Source organism: Leucoraja erinacea, chromosome 5 (assembly GCF_028641065.1).
Source record: "Leucoraja erinacea ecotype New England chromosome 5, Leri_hhj_1, whole genome shotgun sequence".
Lineage (NCBI taxonomy): Eukaryota > Metazoa > Chordata > Chondrichthyes > Rajiformes > Rajidae > Leucoraja > Leucoraja erinaceus.
The window spans coordinates 7,695,776-7,716,222 of record NC_073381.1 but is presented as its reverse complement, the minus strand read 5'-3'; the positions used below and the strand labels follow the sequence as shown (position 1 = coordinate 7,716,222).

Sequence of the window (20,447 nt, the reverse complement as noted above, 5' to 3'; positions counted from 1 at the left end):
AAATGCAAGGTTTGGGGCGAAGAGCAGCTGAATGGCACTAATTGGAATGCAATTTCAAAATGCCACCATTACACCATGCCATTGAACACCATGCCATTGAACAGCATCCCTGTCCACTGCATCACTCTGCTTTGACAAACTACCAAGCTTCAAAGATTACCCCATCTTGCAGGCTTTTCTTTCCATTAATAAGACTGGACAGAAGATTCTGAACCTCTCGATTGAGTGTATGAACAAATGCCCCGGTTTAAACTTGCAAAGGTTTGTTTCTTTGAAGGAGCACCATAGATATAACTCTATCCTTGGTGAACTCACCTGATCCCAGCTAAGTATTTTGCCACAACTGCGATAGAAAATATATCACCAAAATGAAATTAATCAAGGATTAAGGTTTGTTTAATCTCAGTCTTGTGCAGAATGCCAACCTGTGTCTGTTGGTTATGAAATCATGAACAGTCAACTCCATCCAGTGGTGAATAAATGGAATATGTGTTTAAGCTACTTAGCCATTAGATAGATACGTTATACTCAGGGGTTCAACTAAAATATTCACAAAATGCATGTGTGTCCGTAACAAGGAGTTGAGGAGAAATGACGAGTTGCCTGGAGGATAAAACAAAATACAAAGTGCTGGAGTAACTCAGCGGCTCAGGCAACATCTCTGGAGAACATGGACAGGCGATGCTTCAGGTCAGGACTCTTCTCTCGACCCGAAACGTCACCTATCCATGTCTTCTACAGGCGCTACTTGCCCGGTGAGTTACTCCAGCACTAATGTATTTTGTTTACAAACCAGCATCTGCAGTTCCTTGTGTCCACGTGTGACTCATAGATAAGTGTGTTATTCAACTTCCTTGCAGCCACTTCCCACATGCAGTGTCTCTCTGGCCATTCAATTGTTCTTGATATAAACCATGACGAGTTTTTTTGGCAAGTATTTTTGTGCAGATGATCCATTGGCGAGACATACCTTGAAAACATATTTTAATTGATTGGTTTTGGGTGATAGAAAATCAGAATAGATTTTAAATTTAACCAGAGCTCCAATTATCATTTATTTTGCGGTCAGTTTAATTTATGGCAATATTTATCACACATGCCTAACACTTAACAATGGTCAATGTTATCATGTTACGATCCTTTTAAGTAGTCTTGACCAGATGGGGACACATTTAATTTGTGCAAGCTATGCTGTGTGGTTCTCTGCTGAATGATATTGTTACAATCAAACTGGTCGGACTAGTGTAGATGTGTGGACATCTAGTGTAGATGGGGCATGTCTGGTGTAGATGGGGCATGTTGGTCGGCATGGGCAAGTTGGGCTGAACGGCCTATTTCCATGCTATAAGACTAGATTTAGGTTTAGATTTATCATTGACACGTGTAGCGAGGTACAGTGAAAAGCTTTGACGTATAGAATAGAATAGTTTCTTTATTGTCATTGTAACATGGGCCATGTACAACGAAATTTAAAATGTCAGCCAGTCAGTGCAGCATTCAAACATTTCTAAAGCTAACGAAACATCCACGGTAAAATAATAAAGATAAGCAAATAAATAAAAATCACAGACAAAGCACGCATACACACCCAACCCTCCATCCTTCTGTCGATTTCACCGTTACCACAGTCCCTTAGTCTGTATCGCCCCTGCGTTCCTTGGCGGCCACATTTAGTGCTTTTATAGCAGTGGGGTAAAAACTGTTTTGTAGTCTATTTGTCCTTGTCCTTGTGGATCTGTACCGTCTGCCTGACGGCAACAGTTCAAACAGGGAGTGTCCGGGGTGGGAGATGTCCTTTATTATATTCTGGGTTTTTTTGGTGCAGCGGGAACTGTGTAGGCCCTCCAAGGTAAGGAGAGGGCAGCCGACAATCCTCTGGGCGTTGTCAATGGCCCTCTGGAGCGCTTTCCTCTGAGCCACTGTGCAGCTGGTGTACCACACGCATACACAGTATGTTAGTATGCTCTCAATGGAGCACCGATAAAAGGACAGCAGCAGCCTCTGAGTGATGTTGTTCTTCCTGAGCACCCGCAGGAAGTGCAGTCTCTGCTGGACCTTTTTCAGCAGCGCAGTGGTGTTCACGCTCCACGTCAGGTCCTCCTCAATGTGGATTCCCAGGAAGCGGAAATCCGCCACCCTCTCTACACAGTCCCCTCTGATGGTCAGTGGTACCATGTCCGTTTTGTTTTTCCTGAAGTCTATTATTACCTCCTTCGTCTTTGAGGTGTTGAGGAGCAGGTTATTTTCTTCGCACCACACTGTCAGCTGCTCCACCTCATCCCGGTAGGCGATATGCTATTCAAACAGATCAGAGATATCACTCTAGAAACATTCAAGTCAAACTCAAGTACAATACATAGGTTAAAGGGGAATATGAAGGGAATGGACATGGTAAATGCACAAAGTCTTTTACCCAGGCAGGTGAGCCTGGAAGGTAATAGGCGCAAACAGGTGAGGGGGGTATTTGATAGGCAGATGGGTAAACGAAGACCAGAGATGAAAATACATTAGGTGTGAGATAAAAGGATTGAAGAGCTACACATTGTGAAGTTGGAGGAAGAAATGTCGGACTGAAGGCCAGTAAATGTTAAACCCGCGGCTTGGAAATGATTGGAGAAGGGATAGGATTTGTGTACATTGGGAAAGACAGGAGCTGGATAGGGATAGTCAGCATGGCATTAACTTGAATGAGTTTTTTTTAAGTAAGTAACTGAGAACATTGATGAGGGCTGGACAGTATACATTGTCCTTGTTGTCTTTGGTAAGGCATTTAACAAGGTTGTGCATGGTTGGCTCAACCAGAAGGTTACGGCAAAGAGTAGCTGTGGAAGGGGTGCTTTTCTGATATGAAGTCTGTGACTAGTGTTTTTTAGACAGATACGCACAAAATGCTGAAACAACTCAGCGGGACAGGCAGCACCTCTGGATAGAAGGAATGGGTGACGTTTCGGGTTGAAACCCATCTCTGAAGAAACGTCACCCATTCCTTCTATCCATAGATAATAATAATCTTATTTATATAGCACATTTTCAGACAACTTGCATTGACCCCAAAGTGCTTCACATAATTACATTACATTACACACAGGCAAAGGTGGGTGAAGTGTCTTGCCCCAAGGACACAACGACAGTATGCACTCCAAGCGGGATTCGAACCGGCTACCTTCCGGTCGCCAGCCGAACTCTTAGCCCATGGTGCTATAGATGCTGCCAGTCCCGCTGAGTTACTCCAACATTTTGTGTCTATCTTCTGCAGTTCCTGCCAACAGTAGTGGAATATCACAGGGACTGCTCCTTGGACCGTTGTCGTTTTCTAATATATGTATTAACGACATGGAAGTGATTGTACGAGATGTGATTAGTCTGTTTGCAGATGGCATGAAAGTCAGTGGTGCTATGAATAGCGAAAAGTTTATCTAAGGCTTTTCAGCAAGATGTAGGTCAGATGAAAAGATGGGCAGAGCATTGGCAGATGGTGTTTAATTCCAACAAGATGGATTTTAATCACGACAAGTGCAAAGGGATGCATTTTGAGAAGGCAAACAGGGCAGTACATATACAGAAGATGATAAGGTGCCAAGGAATATTGATGAACAGTGAAATCTTGGAGATCAAGTCCATAGTTCTCAAAGATCTCTCAAAGATAGCGGAGTCAGGGGATATGGTGAGAAGGCAGGAACGAGGTACTGAATGTGGATGATCAGCCTTGATCACATTGAATGGTGGTGCTGGCTTAAAGGGCCAAATGGCCTACTCCTGCACCTATTGTCTATTGTCTATTGTCTATAGTTCCCAGAAAGTGGCAACACAGGTAGATAGGGTGGTGGAGATGGCATGGGCCATATTTTCCTTCTTACACGGGGCAAAAAAGGCAGAGGGGTGAGCTAATAGAGATAGAATGTCATACAGCATGGAAACAGGCCCTTCAGCCCAACTTGTCCATACCAACCAAAATATCCCATCTACGCTAGTCCCACATGCTTGTGCCTGCTCCATAGCTTCTGAAATGTTCTTATCCATATACAAAATAATAAGAGGCATAGATAGAAATAATCTTTTCCATGTGGTAGGGATATCAAAAACACGAGGGCAAAGGTTTATGGTGGGAAGTAGCAGTTTAGTTTAGTTTAGTTTAGAGATAATAGTGCGGAAACAGGCCCTTTGGCCCACCGAGTCCGCACCGACTGCCGATCCCCGTACACTAAAGCTACCCTGCACACTAGGGACAATTTACAATTATACCAAGCCAGTTAACCTCCAAACCTGTACGTCTTTGGAGTGTGGGAGGAAACCCACATGGCCATGGGGAGAATGTACAAACTCCGTACAGCCAGCACACGTAGTTTGGAGTCAAACCCAGGTCTCGGGCGCTGTAAGGCAGCAACTTGACCTCTGTGCCACTGTGCCGCCCCATGTCAAAGGGGATCTGCGGAGAAAGATATTTTTCACAAAGACCTCTAGAGTGCGCTGCCAGAGGAGTTGGTGGAGTTTATTGCAAACACTACGTGTATGGGACAATTAGACAGGCACTGGAATAGGCATGACACAGAAGGATATGTACCTAATGCAGGCAAATGGGATTAGTGCGGATGGTGAAAATGTGTGGCATGGATATTGTAAACTAAAGGCCCTCTTTCTGTGCTGTTAAACTCTATGACTCCATTTTGTCCAATCTATTGGCATCAAGGACTAAAGAGACATCTGCCAAGAATAGGTTCACTCATTCTTTGGATAGAAAACACTCTTCTTGGCAAATTTCTAAACAGATCTTGAAGCATGATGAATTTTGACAGTCTCAACCACTTTCTAGGCTGGCACAATTCCACCGCAAAAGGTTAGCAGTGCAAATTGGCAGTAAACATTCGATATCTTTTGCATCTTGAGATACAGAGCGGTTGGGAAGGACTGCAGCCTCCGTAAGTCATTCTAGACCTTGGCCAGAAGGTCTGATCTCTTCCATGACGACAAACGGTTTTGTTGCTTTCTTTAAAGAATTGAGTTTGCTGAGATGCAATCAATTGCATTTCTCATGATAGAAAGCAAGGAAATACATAAATATTCTACCATCAGTGATCTAGAGCCATGCATCTGGTTATAGATTCACAATTAACACTCCTTGGAGACTTGGACACCATGCATTTCAGGGGTTCCCAACCTCTTTGGTCCCGTTTACCCCAGGCAACTTTAAAAGCACATAACAATATTAATTCACTTATTTATGAACAACTAATGATGAACAGATACCGGTATACCAGAACCAAACGCAGTCAGTCAATCAGAAAAAATATGTACCAATCCGGAATCAACAAATTTACCCCCTGGGTAGGCGAAAAGTACCCCCAGGGGATAAATGTACCCCAGGTTGGGAACGCTTGATGTAATTGAACCCTTGACTATATTGTTCCAAATATGATCGGTCTGAGAGTGTGGTGATTTTCACGATGTATTTTTTTGTCTAGTGATTCGGACCATGAACGGAACCACTTGTGCCACCCTATGCTCTTTAACTCCGTCACTTTTGTTCCCCCACCCCTACCCCCAACTACCATCACCTCCACTCCCCCAACCACTCTCGCCAGGTTCCGAACTAATGCCCAAAGCCCTTTCCACCAGGATCGTGGGTGGCATCTGGTGGTTCTTCACCCTCATCATCATCTCGTCGTACACCGCAAACCTGGCGGCCTTCCTCACGGTCGAACGCATGGAGTCTCCCATCGATTCAGCCGATGACTTGGCCAAGCAGACCAAGATAGAGTACGGCGCTGTAACTGACGGGGCCACTGTGTCTTTCTTCAAGGTATGTCTCTGCCGCCCGCGCATGCCGTTACTTGAATCTCATCTCTTCATCGCTGTGAACGAAAAGTTAAAAGCAAGGTAGGTTAGAGAGACACAAAGCTGCGAATCTGTGAAATTTGTTGCCACAGAAGGCTGTGGAGGCCAGGTCAATGGATATTGTTACGGCAGAGATTAGTACTGGTGTCAGGGGTTAAGGGGAGAAGGCAGCCTTGATTTAACGACAGAGTAGACTTGATGGGCTGAATGGCCTGATTCAACCCCTAGAACTTACGAACTTGTGAAAGCACGGAGTAACAAAGCCCGGTTGAGTTACTGCCTTACAGTGCCAGAGAACCGGGTTCAATCCTGATTGCGGGTGCTGCCTGTACAGAGTTTGTGCGTTCTCCCCGTGACCACGTGGGTTTTCTCCTGGATCGCCGGTTTCCTCCCACACTCCAAAGATGTACAGTATGTTTGAAGGCTGATTGGCTTGATATAATTGTAAATTTTCCTTAGTGTGTGCAGGACAGCGTTAGTGTGCAGGCTTGCTGGTTAGTGCGGTCTCGGTGGGCCGAAGGGCTTGTTTCCACACTGTATCTCGAAACTGAACAAAATTAAACTCAGCAGGTCAGGCTGAATCTCAGGAGAAATAGGATGGGTGACGTTTCTGGTCAGGATCCTTCTTCAGACTAAAAGTAAGGGGTTTGGTGAAGAGCTTGAGGCAAGAAAAGCTCAGTGCCAGCTACAAATGATCCTGGATAGCAGTAACAGGATCAGTCCGAGTCAGCATGGATTTTCGAAGGGGAAATCATGCTTGACTAATCTTCTAGAATTTTTTGAGGATGTAACTTTGAAAATGGACAAGGGAGAGCCAGTGGATGTAGTGCACCTGGACTCTCAGAAAGCATTTGATAAGGTCCCACATAGGAGATTAGCGGGCAAAATTATGGCACATGGTATTGGGGGTAGAGTGCTGACACGGATAGAAAATTGGTTGGCAGACAGGATACAAAGAGTAGGGATTAACACGTCCCTTTCAGAATGGCAGGCAGTAACTAGTGGTGTACCGCAAGGCTCGGTGCTGGGACCACAGCTATTTACAATATAGATCAATGATTTAGATGAAGGGATTCAAAGTAACATTAGCAAATTTGCAGATAACACAAAGCTGGGTGGCAGTGTGAACTGTGAGGCGGATGCTATGAGAATGCAGGGTGACTTGGACAGGTTGAGGGAGTGGGCAAATGCAGTTTAATGTGGATAAATGTGAGGTTATCCACTTTGGTAGCAAAAACAGGAGGGCAGATTATTATCTAAATGGTGTCAAGTTGGGAAAAGAGGAAGTACAATGGGATCTGGGGATCCTTGATCATCAGTCAATAAGCATGCAGGTACAGCAGGCAGTGAAGAAAGCGAATGGCATGTTGGCCTTCATAACAAGAGGAGTTGAGTATAGGAGCAAAGAGGTCCTTCTGCAGTTGTACAGGGCTCTAGTGAGACCACAGCTGGAGTATTGTGTGCAGTTTTGGTCTCCAGATTTGAGGAAGGACATTCTTGCTACTGAGGGAGTGCAGCGTAGGTTCACAAGGTTAAATCCCGGGATGGTGGGACTGTCATATGCTGAGAGAATGGAGCGGCTGGGCTTGTATACTCTGTAATTTAGAAGGATGAGAAGGGATCTTATTGAATCATATACGATTATTAAGGGTTTGGACACGCTAGAGGCTAGAGACATGTTCCCGATGTTGAGGGAGTCCAGAACCAGGGGCCACAGTTTAAGAATAAGGAGTGAGCCATTTAGAACATAGGTGAGGACACACATTTTCACACAGAGAGTGGTGAGTCTGTGGAATTCTTTGCCTCAGAGGGTGGTGGAGGCCGGTTCTCTGGATACTTTCAAGAGAGAGCTAGATAGGGCTCTTGAAGATAGCAATGCCAGGGGATAAGGGGAGAAGGCGGGAACGGGGTACTGATTGTGGATGATCAGCCATGATCACTTTGAGTGGCGGTGCTGTCTTGAAGGGCCAAATGGCCTACTCCTGCACCTATTGTCTATCGTCTATTGACCTCAGGCAGGGGGTAGCCTGGTAGGTCCATTGTTGGCTAGGCAAGGTGTGATCTCAATAGAAACAAAGTATAGTCTGTGGAACTGGTCGACTAAGGAGGAGGGGGGGGGGGGGGGGGGGGGGGGGGGGGGGGGGGGGGGGGGGGGAATATGAGATTAAGTTACTCATTGTCCGCTGGGTTGTAAGTTACCCAAGGTTAGAGAGACATATCTGTGTGCTATGTTTTTATATTGTCAAAGTGACACTGATGAATAAGCTTCGGATTGTGAGTCAGCATCGAACTGCAACAATGGGATAATGATTAAGATTTCTGATACATCCAAACATAGTTATGGCTCTGTTGACTCATGCTTTCATACGGTGGTTTTTAATCACTCGGTGAGTTATACTTTATTTCTTTAATGAAATGCAAGGAAAGAAAAAATTAAGGCACCTTCCATGGTTTGAATTCTATTTTGGAACGATCATTTCTAAATATGATATACACTCAAAAAACAGTAAGCAGAAATTACAGTGTTCGGAGACAGGACAATTGGCTTCTCGTCGAAGTTCGCAGAGAGCTGTAGCTCTGTAATGTTAATATTATGGCCAACGAACTGGTCACAAGTAGGGCATGGAGTCACGGTGGTGCAACGGTTGAGTTGCTGTCTTACAGCGCCAGAGACCTGGAATCAATCCTGACTACGTGTGCTGTCTGTACGGAGTTTGTACGTTCTCCCTGCGACCACGGATTTTCCCCAGGTTCTCTGGTTTCCTCCCACACTGCATAAACATTAATGTTTGTAGGTTAATTGGCTTGGTATTATTGGTATATTGTCCCTAGTATGTGTAGGATAATGTAAAGGGACTTTCCCACTTTGCCGTCATTTGCGCATCATGCAGATGGCGCGCAAAGATTTTGTACATCACGAAATCCTGGGACGCTGCGCACGACCGCACGTCACTGCCTATGTCACCACGCACCATGCGCGCATAACTCGTACCATGCACGCATCACGTGCATGTCACAATGTGCGCGTCATGCGTCATGACTCGTAAATGATGTCACGTAAATTACGCGCAAATGACGGCCGAGTGGGACAGGACCTTAAGTCTGTGGGGATCGCTGGTTGATGGGACGAAGGGCCTGTTTTCGCACTGTATCTCTGGGCTAAACTAAACTAAACATGTGGGTCCTTGCTACCAAAGGAAGAGTGCCTGCTTCTTTTCGCCATCAATTGCTAAAGTAGAAATCTGCCATCTTCTATCAAATCTAAACTTGGCAAATTGGGAAACTGCACAGCAGATTTTTTTAAATCCATATGATTTGGGCGATTGGTCGGCAACGACATTGCTGTACGTCTGAGCTAGTTAGTGGGATGCTTGGATCTCAGGGATACACAGCCGGTGAATGACAAGTACCTTTTGAAAGGAGATGAGGAGGAATCTCTTTAGTCAGAGGGTGGTGAATCTGTGGAATTCAATGTCACAGACAGCTGTGGAAACCATCAATTGATATTTTTAAGGTAGAGAGTGATAGATTCTTGACTAGTACGGGTGTCAGGGGTTTATGGGGAGAAGGCAGAAGAATGGGGTTTTGAGGGAAAGATTACGCAGCCATGATTGAATGGCAGAGTAGACTCGATGTGCCGACCAGAGATGAGAAAACACTTTTTCACACAGAGAGTTGTGAGTCTGTGGAATTCTCTGCTTCAGAGGGTGGAGGAGGCCAGTTCTCTGGATACTTTCAAGAGAGAGCTAGATAGGGCTCTTAAAGATAGCGGAGTCAAGGGATATGGGGAGAAGGCAGGAACGGGGTACTGATTGTGGATGATCAGCCATGATCACATTGAATGGCTGTACTGGCTTGAAGGGCCGAATGGCCTACTCCTGCACCTATTGTCTATTGTCTATTGACCTCAGGCAGTGTAGACTCGATGTGCCGGATCGCTTAATTCTGCACATAGAACTTCTAACCATGAAATGAGGTCCCAGGATTAGACATTCTGTATTGTAACTAACGTATACCTTCATATATCAGGTCAGGTCGGGGGGAGTTACCTCGATCACGGGTACCATGTAATCCCGTGCTACCTGCTCTATGGTCGGATGGTCGGCGACTAAACCGTCTCCCCCACCTGGTTTGCCGTTGAGCTGTTGACCCCCAGCAGGACCAAAAACAAGACGTATTAAAGGCCAAATGAGCTCCTAGCGAGCCAATGGCCATCCACACTTCAGTAAAAGTTGCGATCACTGTCCCACCACTGGCCACATCTTCCCCTTTCGGCTTTCCACATAGACCGCTCCCACCGTAACTCCCTGGTCAATTCGTCAATTTGTCCCTTCCCACTCAAACCACCCCCTCTCCGGGCACTTTCCCTTGCAACCGCAGGAAATGCTACATGTGTCGCTTTACCTCCCCCCTTGACTCCATTCAAGGACCCAAGCCGTCTTTCCAGATATGACAGAGGTTCACCTGCACCTCCTCCAACCTCATCTATTGCATCCGCTGCTCTACATATCAGCTGTTCTACATCGGTGAGACCAAGTGTAGGCTTGCCGATCGCTTTGCCAAACACCACCGCTCGGTTCACAATAACCAACCCGGTGGCTCAGCACTTCAACTCCCCCTACCATTCCGAATCCGACCTTTCTGTCCTGGGCCTCCTCCATGGCCAGAGTGATTCCCACTGTAAATTGGAGGAGCAGCACCTCATATTTCGCTTGGGTAGTTTACACCCCAGCGGTATGAACATTGTCTTCTCCAATTTCAGGAAGTCCCTGCCTTCTCCTTCTTTCCCCTCCCCTTCCCAGCTCTCCCACTGCCCACTGTCTCCACTTCCATTATTCTTCCCGTCTCCCCCCCCCCCCCCCCCCACCCTCACATCAGTCTGAAGAAGGGTCTTGACCCGAAACGTCGCATATTTCCTTCGCTCCATAGATGCTGCCTCACCCGCTGAGTTTCTCCAGCATTTTTGTCTACCTTTGATTTTCCAGCATCTGCAGTTCCTTCTTAAACTCAGTGGAAGTTGCGATCATACAATTGTAAGGCACCGTTGATGATGATGATATATATGGGCAACAGGCTGATCTTTCTGGTCTGAAGAAAGAGATGGCACTGTTTTCAGCAGTGGACGGGCATAGGTTCATAAATCACAGGAGTATATTAGAGCTAGGTTGAAAACCAGGAACAGATGAAGAGTAACACAGGGAATAAGGATATTGAAGCCTCTGATTGAAATCATCGAACTCGGCTCTTCATTTCCCCAAAGTACCCATCTTCAAACAGAAACATTCATTCTCAAACCAATACCACAGGACAGTTATGAACAAGGACAAATAAGTATCTGCACATTCCTGATTGCTTTTACTAAAGAGTACACTTTACCATCATTTCTGCAGAGAAACATCAACTTGATGAGCCTCCAGCTCCACGACTGGTACGAGAATGCATACATTTTGTGTATCAATGTAATTACACAGTGATATTTTTAATTACGGGCTTTAATTGGGTTCCAAGAAAATGCCAATAGATCAATCAACTTGTTTCACCACTAAATTTGTTTCCCCTCCAACTGTTTTAAATGAATTGATCAACATTAACTAGTCTTCGTTGCATATGCCTTCCTTCAGCCTTAATTTGGTCAGCTTGACTCTGATGTTTTGATGTCCTTTGAGTGCTGCTCAGAAATGTTAATAAATATTGGAAATTGGATAGTGTAATTCAGAAGTCAATTGACTTGTCTCTCTAATGCTTCCAGTCTCTTCAGTTCAGTCATTTAAAGCCTAACCTTTTTTACGTGAAGAAATGATCTCAGTCTGTCCTTGTAATTTGATCTCCCGGTTGCCAAACACTTTAGCTCCCCTTCCCATTCCCACACTGGCCTTTCCGTCCTGGGCCTCCTCCACTGTCAGAGTGAACAGGGGTGGAAATCCCAGGGGGGGACGGGAGGAGTGTGTCCCCACCATGTGTTCAGAGGTGGGGGACAGTTCCCCCCCACCCCCCGATTACAAGCTTTGTAAGGTATTGTGTGGCCTGTCCTATATTATGTTGTCCAGCATGATGTCCAGTGTGTGTTTTAATTCTGTGGTACAAAACTGCACTAGTTGTCTCATTCTAACGGTAACGGCCCCGTAGTAGAAGCATCCACATTGCGGGGCTGGAAACTGGAATAATCCTGAATTAATTACCATCCACAGGGCCCACGGCTGAAGCCACCGAAGCCTCGCCTGTGTGCGTGAGTGTGCGCATGCATGCGCGGCCGCCAAGAAGTTGTGCCCTCCCCCCCCCCCCTGGTCCCCCCCATGTTTTGATAGCGATTTCCGTGCCTGACTGAGTGAGGCCCAGCACAAATTGGAGGAACAGCACCTCATATTTCGCTTGGGCCAAGTAACCTTTGCTTCCCCTTGCATCCCCTCTCTCTCTGTCCCTCCCCCACCTTAGTTGTTGTAACTCATTATCACCTCCACCCCACAGCATACAATGGACCATGGTGGGTTCCACTTTCTGTCGATCATCGTTACTTGTTTGCACATCATTCATTAATTTGTTCTAAATCTCTCTATATCACCGTCTATATCTCTCGTTTCCCTTTCCCCTGATTCTCAAGGGCCAGTCCCACTTGGCGATTTTTTCAGCGACTGCCGGCATCATTGACTGACGTATCAGGTCAGTGAAATATTTGCAGCGTGACGCAGCGTGATAACGTATGACGCGCGGTGTCGCAACATTTTTTTTGTCGCCGCTGGATTTTGAAACGTTCAAAATCTTTTGGCGACACTGATACGTCGCCGAAAAAAATCGGCAAGTGGGACAGGCCCCTAAGTCTGAAGAAGAGTCTCGGCCCGAAATGTCACATATTCCTTTCCTCCAGAGAGATGCAGCCGTACCCGTTGAGTTACTCCAGCTTTTTGTGTCTGCTTGTAATTTCACATTCTGAAATGAATGTTCAGAACCCCCTCCCCCCTCCATCTACAATAGTCCCCCAATAAATTACCAGTTCCTTTTGCACCATCTGTATCAAGGATTACCAGGAGAAAGCAGGAGAATGGAATTAGGAGGATAAGTGACTTACTGTCCTGTTCCACATCTGGCAGCACAAAGCCTGTTCACCATCTACAAGCACAAATCGCTGTGCTGTATCCACAATGGATATTTTTAAGGTGGAGGTTGTTAGGCATCTTATTGATCAGTAAGGGGGTATGGCGAGAAGGCAGGAGAATGGGGTTTAGAGGGAAATATAGATCAGTCATGATTGAATGGCGGAGTAGAATTGATGGGTCGAATGGCCTAATTCTGCTCCTATCACCTATGACCATCGTCTCCTATCCCGTCATTATGGATTGTTCAAATCCCATGCTCAGCATCACTCTCTTTGACGTTTTGAATGAGAGAATAGTCTGTGGAATTCTCTACCTCAGAGGGCGGTGGAGGCAGGTTCTCTGGATACTTTCAAGAGAGAGCTAGATAGGGCTGTTAAAGATAACAGAGTCAGGGATATGGGGAGAAGGCAGGAATGGGGTACTGATTGGGGATGATCAGCCATGATTACATTGAATGGTGGTGCTGGCTCGAAGGGTCGAATGGGCTACTCCTGCACCTATTGTCTATTGTCTATTGAATAAGTTTCACCTCTTCATTCCACCTTCCACCTCTTCTTATATTCCACCTCTTTGTTCTGTAAGTTCCTTGTTAAAATCCAGTACTTTGCTAAACCTTTGTTTGATATCACCTTTGGCTTGGTATCCCTTTGCTAATTCACTCAGGGATAAAGAGACATATGCATAGAGTGATACAGCATGGAAAAATGCCCTTTGGCCCAACTTGCCCATGCCGACCAACGTGCCCCATCTACAATAGTGTCACCTGCCTGCGTTTGACCCATATCCCTCTAAACCTGTCCTATCCATGTTCCTGTCTCAATGTTTCTTGAATGTTACGATAATACTTGCCTCAACTACCTCCTGTGGCAGCTCGTTCCATACACCCACCACACTTTGTACAAAAAAGTTGTCTCTCAGGTTGTTATTAAATCTTTCCCCCTTCACTTTAGACCTATGTCTTCTGGTTCTCGATTCCCCTACTCTGGGCAAGAGACTGTGCATTTTCCTCTCACAACCTTGTACACCTCTAAGATCACTCCACTTCCTTCTGCACTCCAAGGAATGGAACTTGCTCAAACCCTCCCCCCCCTCCCCCCCCCCCCCCCCCCTCCTCCTCAGCTCAGGCCCTTGAGTCTTGACAATGTCCTCATTAATCTTTACTCCACCCTTTCCAGCTTGACATCACCGTTCTGATAACACGGTGACCAAAACTGAACACAGTGCTTCAAATGTGACCTCAACAATGTCATGTCCAATTGTCACATGACTTGTGTTAAGTTCCTCTTGCACTTTGCCCAAGATTCCTGCATCTGCAGTTCCTTGTGTCTTCAAAGCATGAACACATCTGAGTTTCAGAAATGTCCCGAGGCATAATATGCAAAACAAATTGATGCAATTGCTGTTGTTATTCAACTAAAACATAGCACTCACTGTGTACAATCTTGTCGCTGAGTGGCTCCATACGTGTCATAAGAGTTGCTATGAATTCAAATTCACTCCTGGTTCCTGTTCATTCCATTGGCTATGAATATCAAACCAGATGTTGCCAGGACTAGAGGGTGTGAGCTATAGGGAGAGGTTGAGTAGGCTGGGACTATCCCTTGGAGCGCAGGAGGATGAGGGATGATCTTATAGAGGCAGATAAAATCACGAGAGGAATACATCAGGTAGATGCACAGAGTCTCTTGCCTAGAGCATGGGAATCGAAAAAGAGACCAGAGGACATAGGTTTAAAGTGAAGGGGAAAAGATTTAATAGGAATCTGAGAGGTAACTTTTTCACACAAAGGGTGGTGGGTGTATGGAACGAGCTGCCAGAGGAGGTAGTTGCGGCTGGGACTATCCCAACGTTTAAGAAACAATTAGACAGGTACATGAATAGGACAGGTTTGGAGGGATATGGACCAAGTGCAGGCAGGTGGGACTTGTGTAGATGGGACATGTTGGCCGTTGTGGGCAAGTTGGGCCAAAGGGCCTGTTTCCACACCACATCACTCTATGACTATGACTCTAACAAAACCAGAAACACATAGGCAAATGAATAATGACATTCGGGTGAAGACTTTCTGGTTTACATAATTGATCCATGTCATAGCGTAATAGAGCCATACAGCGTGGGAAGAGGCGGCACAGTGGCGCAGAGGTAGAGTTGTTGCCTTACAGAGCCTGAGACCCGGGTTCGATCCTGACTACAGGTGCTGTCCACACGGAGTTTGTACATTCTCCCCGTGGGTTTTCTCCAAGATCCTCAGTTTCCTCCCACACTCCAAAGACGTGCAGGTTTGTAGGTTAATTGGCTCGGTGTAAATGTAAAAATTGTCCCCAGTGTGTGTGTAGGTTAGTGTTAGTGTGCGGGGTGATCGCTGGTCGGTGCGGACTCGGAGGGGCCGAAGGGCCTGCTTCCACGCTGTATCTCTAATCTAATCTAAACTAAACTAAGAGGGCAGAACTCAAAGGTCAGAGGGAGAACGTTTAACGAAGATGTGCATTGCAAATATTTTTCACACGGTGAGGGAGGAGACTGGATTATGTTGCCTGTGCTTGTGATGGAAATAGATGCAACTATGATATTTATAGACAATAGGTGCAGGAGTAGGCCATTCAGCCCTTCAAGCCAGCTCCGCCATCCATTGTGATTATGGCTGATCATTCACAATCAGTACCCCGTTCCAGCCTTCTCCCCATACCCTGACCCCGCTATCTTTAAGAGCACTATCTATCATGTTAGAAGTAGTGTACATTACAGTGATATAAGCCAAAAATAACATAATACATTTATGTACATATTTTAAACTTTAAAAAAGAAGAAAAACTTAAAATCCTCTATTTAAGAGGATTTTAGACAGCCACATGAATGGAAGTATATGGAAAAGCAGACGGGTTTAAGTTTAAATAAGCATCATGCTCGGCACAGACTTTGTCCACCTAAATGCCTATTCATGGTTGTGCTATTCCGGGTTCTTTGTATCTCTGCTACCCATATTAGGGGAGGCATGGTAGCCCAGCAGTAGAGTTGCTGCCTTATGGTGCCCCAGAACTGGATTAGATCCTGACTGTGTGTACTGTCTGTACGGAGTTCATACATTGCAGACCACAGTGACACGGCGGCACAGCGGTAGAGTCCCTGCCTTATAGCGCCAGAAACCCGGGTTCGATCCTGACCACGGGTGTTGTCTGTATGGAGTTTGTACATTCTCCCCGTGACCTGCATGGGTTTTCTCCAGGTGCTCCGGTTTCTTCCCACATTCCAAAGACCTGCAAGATGTACGTTAATTGGTCTCTGTAAATTGCGTCTCGTGTCTAGGATAGTGTTAGTGTGCAGGGATCACTGGTCGGAGCGGACTCGGTGGGCCAAAGGGCCTATTTCCATGGTGTATCTCTAAACGAAACAAACTAAACTAAACCCTATCACTGCTCCATCCAAATCTGAGGAAAAACATCCTTGCCATAGAGGGAGTACAGAGAAGGTTCACCAGACTGATTACTGGGATGTCAGTACTTTCATATGAAGAAAGACTGGATAGATTCAGCTTGTACTCGCTAGAATTTAGAAGATTGAGGGGGGATCTTATAGAAACGTACAAAATTCTTATGGGGTTGGACAGGCTAGATGCAGGAAGATTGTTCCCGATGTTGGGGAAGTCCAGAACAAGGGGTCACAGTTTAAGGATAAGGGGGAAGCCTTTTAGGACCGAGATGAGAAAAACATTTTTCACACACAGAGAGTGGTGAATCTGTGGAACTCTCTGCCACAGAAGGTAGTTGAGGCCAGTTCATTGGCTATATTTAAGAGGGAGTTGGATGTGGACCTTGTGGCTAAACGGATCAGGGGGTATGGAGAGAAGGCAGGTACAGGATACTGAGTTGGATGATCAGCCATGATCATATTGAATGGCGATGCAGGCTCGAAGGGCCGAATGGCCTACTCCTGCACCTATTTTCTACGTTTCTATGTATCCTGATTGAATGAGCCATACGAGCCTTCGGGTGCTTGGGGTGGGTCAGGCAACATCTCTGAGGAACAAGAATAAGTGACTTGTCAGGTGTGAAGAGAGATCCCAACCTGAAATGTCGTCTATCAATGTTCTCCAGTTACTCCAACACTTTGTGGTTTTTGACAATGAACAAGTCACAGTCTCTCACATCATGCCTTTTTGTGACAGTTTAAAAGACATTTGGTGTACATGGATACATGGATTCCTGGTGTGGGCAAGTTGGGCCGAGGGGCTTGTTTCCACGCTGTATCACTCTACGATAAGACAGATTTAGAGGGATACTAGACCAAGTGCAGACCCGTTGGGTCTGCTCCCCCAATGGTGTGATTCCCCAACCCAATATTCCACCATGCACCCGTCTCCTCCAACGGAACTGAACCCGTTCCCAAATGTAAGATTCCAGCACTCCCCTGCCTCCCTCAGCAGTGGATTAAAAAAAAATTCCAATTGCACCTACCCTGCCTGCTGCAGCAGTTCCAATTGCAATACCAATTGGCCCTCCCCCTCCTGTTGAAGCACTTGCTGCGATATCCCATTGAGGTGAAAAGTTCAGAGTGTTCCTGTCTTGCAACTTTGTTTTGAAGTGTGTTGGAAGCTGATAGGAAGGAGCAGCGAATCAAAAGGCAGAAAGGCAGCCGGACGCCAGGCGGCAGGCGGCAGCCACACAGTTTTAATATATAATAGATGGGCCAAACACAGGCAGGTGGGACTAGTGTAGATAGAGAATCTTGGCCAGTGTGGGCAAGGTGGGCTGAACGGCCTGTTTCCTGACTCTCTGACTCTAACTTTTGTTACTGAATGTTGCAAACTCTACTTCTGCAATTGGTTGCCATTAAATCTATTTTTGTTGAGAAATTCTATTTTCGTCGCATATTCCAACCAGTAAATACCGCATCTGTTTGGACAATGATAAACTTTGCATCTGTCACTTTGTTCCATAAAACTACTTCTGCGGCAGACTGGGGACTGTTATTAGTTCTAATCTTCCTCCTGCAAACACCAGCTGTTGTCACATTGTATTAGGCAATAAAAACTGTTGCTCGCTTGCCTTTATGAAGGTGCTCTCCTCTGCTAAACAAACATATTTATCATACATATCTGTCTCTGACTCCTCATAGATCTAAAGATAAGCCTTTCTTAAGATGAAGAAAATTCGCTTGGACTGAATATAAAACTGTAACCCAAAATGGGGTGATATTATGCAGTTATCTGGTCAAGATTTAATTTCCTTTGTGAAAAGCAATGATGGATCTGATTTTATAGGAACGAGGGAATGCAGATGCTGGTTTACAAAATAGACACAGATGCTCCAGCACACCATGCCCACACCAGCCAACATGTCCCAGTCCCACCTGCCCTCGTTTCATCCATATCCCTCCAAACCTGTCCTATCCATTTACCTGTATAAATGTTTCTTAAATGTTGGGATAGTCCCAGCCTCAACTACCTCCTCTGGCAACTCGTTCCATACACACCCACACCCTTTGTGTGAAAAGGTTACCCCTCAGATTCCTATTAAATCTTTTCTCCTTCACCTTACTCCTATGACCCCTGGTCCCCAATCCCTCTACTCTGGGCAAGAGACTCTGTGCATCTACCCAACTTATTCCTCTCGTGATTTTATTCACCTCTATGAGATCACCTCTCAAGGGCCGGTCCCACCAGCATGCGCCTGCATGCGGCAAGCGCGACCTAACGTGATCGCTTGAGCCGTACGGCATGCGGCAAGTGCGACCAAACCAGAAGCGGGAGCCGCACGGAGGCGGCTGCGGGCCGGCAGGCCGTTGCCGCGCGGAATTTTTAAACACGGTCAGTTTTTCGGAGCCCCGGGCGATGTCGGGACCAGCTCCGCACAACTCCATACGGCTCCGGCGATCGAAGTGGGACCGGCCCCGCGAGGCCATACGGCTCAAGCGACCACGTTAGGTCGCGCTTGCCGCATGCAGGCGAATGCTGGTGGGACACGCCCTTTAGGGGGCAGGGGGAGATTTAGGAGAATCATCTAAAATTGGGGATTTCAATGTTCATATTGTTTGGTGGTAAGCTACCCAAGTGAGATATGAAGTGCTGTCCCTCCAGTTTGCACTTGGCTTCATTCTGGAGGAGTGGAGGAGGCCCAGTGGAGGAGGCCCAGGACTAGAAAGGCCAGTGTGGGCATGGGAAGAGAATTAAGATAGTTCACAACCGGGGCATCCAGCAAGCTTTGACGGACCGAGTGGAAGTGCTCGCCCAAACTACGCTCGGTCTCGCCGATGTACAGGAGGCCTTATCAGGAACACCGGATGCAGTAGATGAGATGCTCATGTACATCTGATTTTATGCTTGGAACGGCCAAGAGTCATTTGCTGGGTTAACTTCTGGGTGAAGGGTCAGACAATAGACAATAGACAATGGGTGCAGGAGTAGGCCATTCGGCCCTTCGAGCCAGCACCGCCATTCAATGTGATCATGGCTGATTATCCCCAATCAGTACCCCGTTCCTGCATTCTCCCCATATCCCCTGACTCCGCTATTTTTAAGAGCCCTATTGAAAGCATCCAGAGAACCTGCCTCCACCGCGAATTCCACAGACTCACAACTGTCTGTGAGAAAAAGTGTTTCGTCGTCTCCGTTCTAAATGGCTTACTCCTTATTCTTAAACTGTGGCCCCTTGTTCTGGACTCCCCCAACATCAGGAACATGTTTCCTGCCTCTAGCGTGTCCAAACCCTTAACAATCTTATATGTTTCAAAGAGATTCCCTTTCATCCTTCTAAACTCCAGAGGGTACAAGCCCAGCCGCTCCATTCTCTCAGCATATGACAGTCCCGCCATCCCGGGAATTAACCTTGTAAACAAACCTACGCTGCACTCCCTCAATAGCACGAATGTCCTTCCTCAAATTAGGGTGCAATCATGTTATGCAGCATATGAAGCAATACCTGTATAGTACATGCTGGAGGCTGGCTCACAATTGATACTCAAGAGGCATTTAGATTGGCACATGGACATGCAGGGAATGGTGGAATATAGACCGTTCACAGGTATAAAAGATTAGTTCATGTGACAGGAATAGAATTGGGCCATTCGGCCCATCAAGCCCACGCTGCCATTCAACCGTGGCTGATCTATCTTTTCCTCAGTCCATTCTCCTGCCTTCTCCCCATAACCCTTGACAACCGTACTAATCAAGATGTAGATCTCTGCCTTACAAATATCCATTAACTTGGCCTCCACCGCCTTCTATGGCGATGAGTTCCACAGATTCACCGCCCTCTGACTGAAGAAATTCCTCCTCATCTCCTTCCTAAAGGAAGGTCCTTTTATTCTGAGGCTGTGACCTCTGGTCCTAGGCTCTCCCACACCATCCTGGCCACACACTCATCTCACCGCTACCTTCAGGTAGAAGGTACAGGAGCCTGAAGACTGCACACAACCAGGTTCAGGAATAGCTACTTCCCCAAAGCCATCAGGCTATTAAACCTGGCTCGGACAAAACTCTGAACATTAATAACCCATTATCTGTTATTTGCACTTTATCAGTTTATTTAT

The 20,447-nt window shown here is 46.3% G+C and overlaps 1 protein-coding gene across 2 annotated transcripts in view; it reads left to right on the top strand.

Annotated features, from left to right (window-relative positions):
• Positions 1 to 20,447, top strand: part of LOC129696915 (glutamate receptor ionotropic, kainate 2) — a 589,849-nt gene that overhangs the window by 511,514 nt on the left and 57,888 nt on the right. For both annotated transcript variants that reach the window (XM_055635016.1, XM_055635015.1), the window contains exon 13: positions 5,580 to 5,797. In XM_055635016.1, coding sequence (XP_055490991.1) covers positions 5,580 to 5,797 — 218 coding nt within the window. The remainder of the gene's footprint in view (positions 1 to 5,579; positions 5,798 to 20,447) is intronic.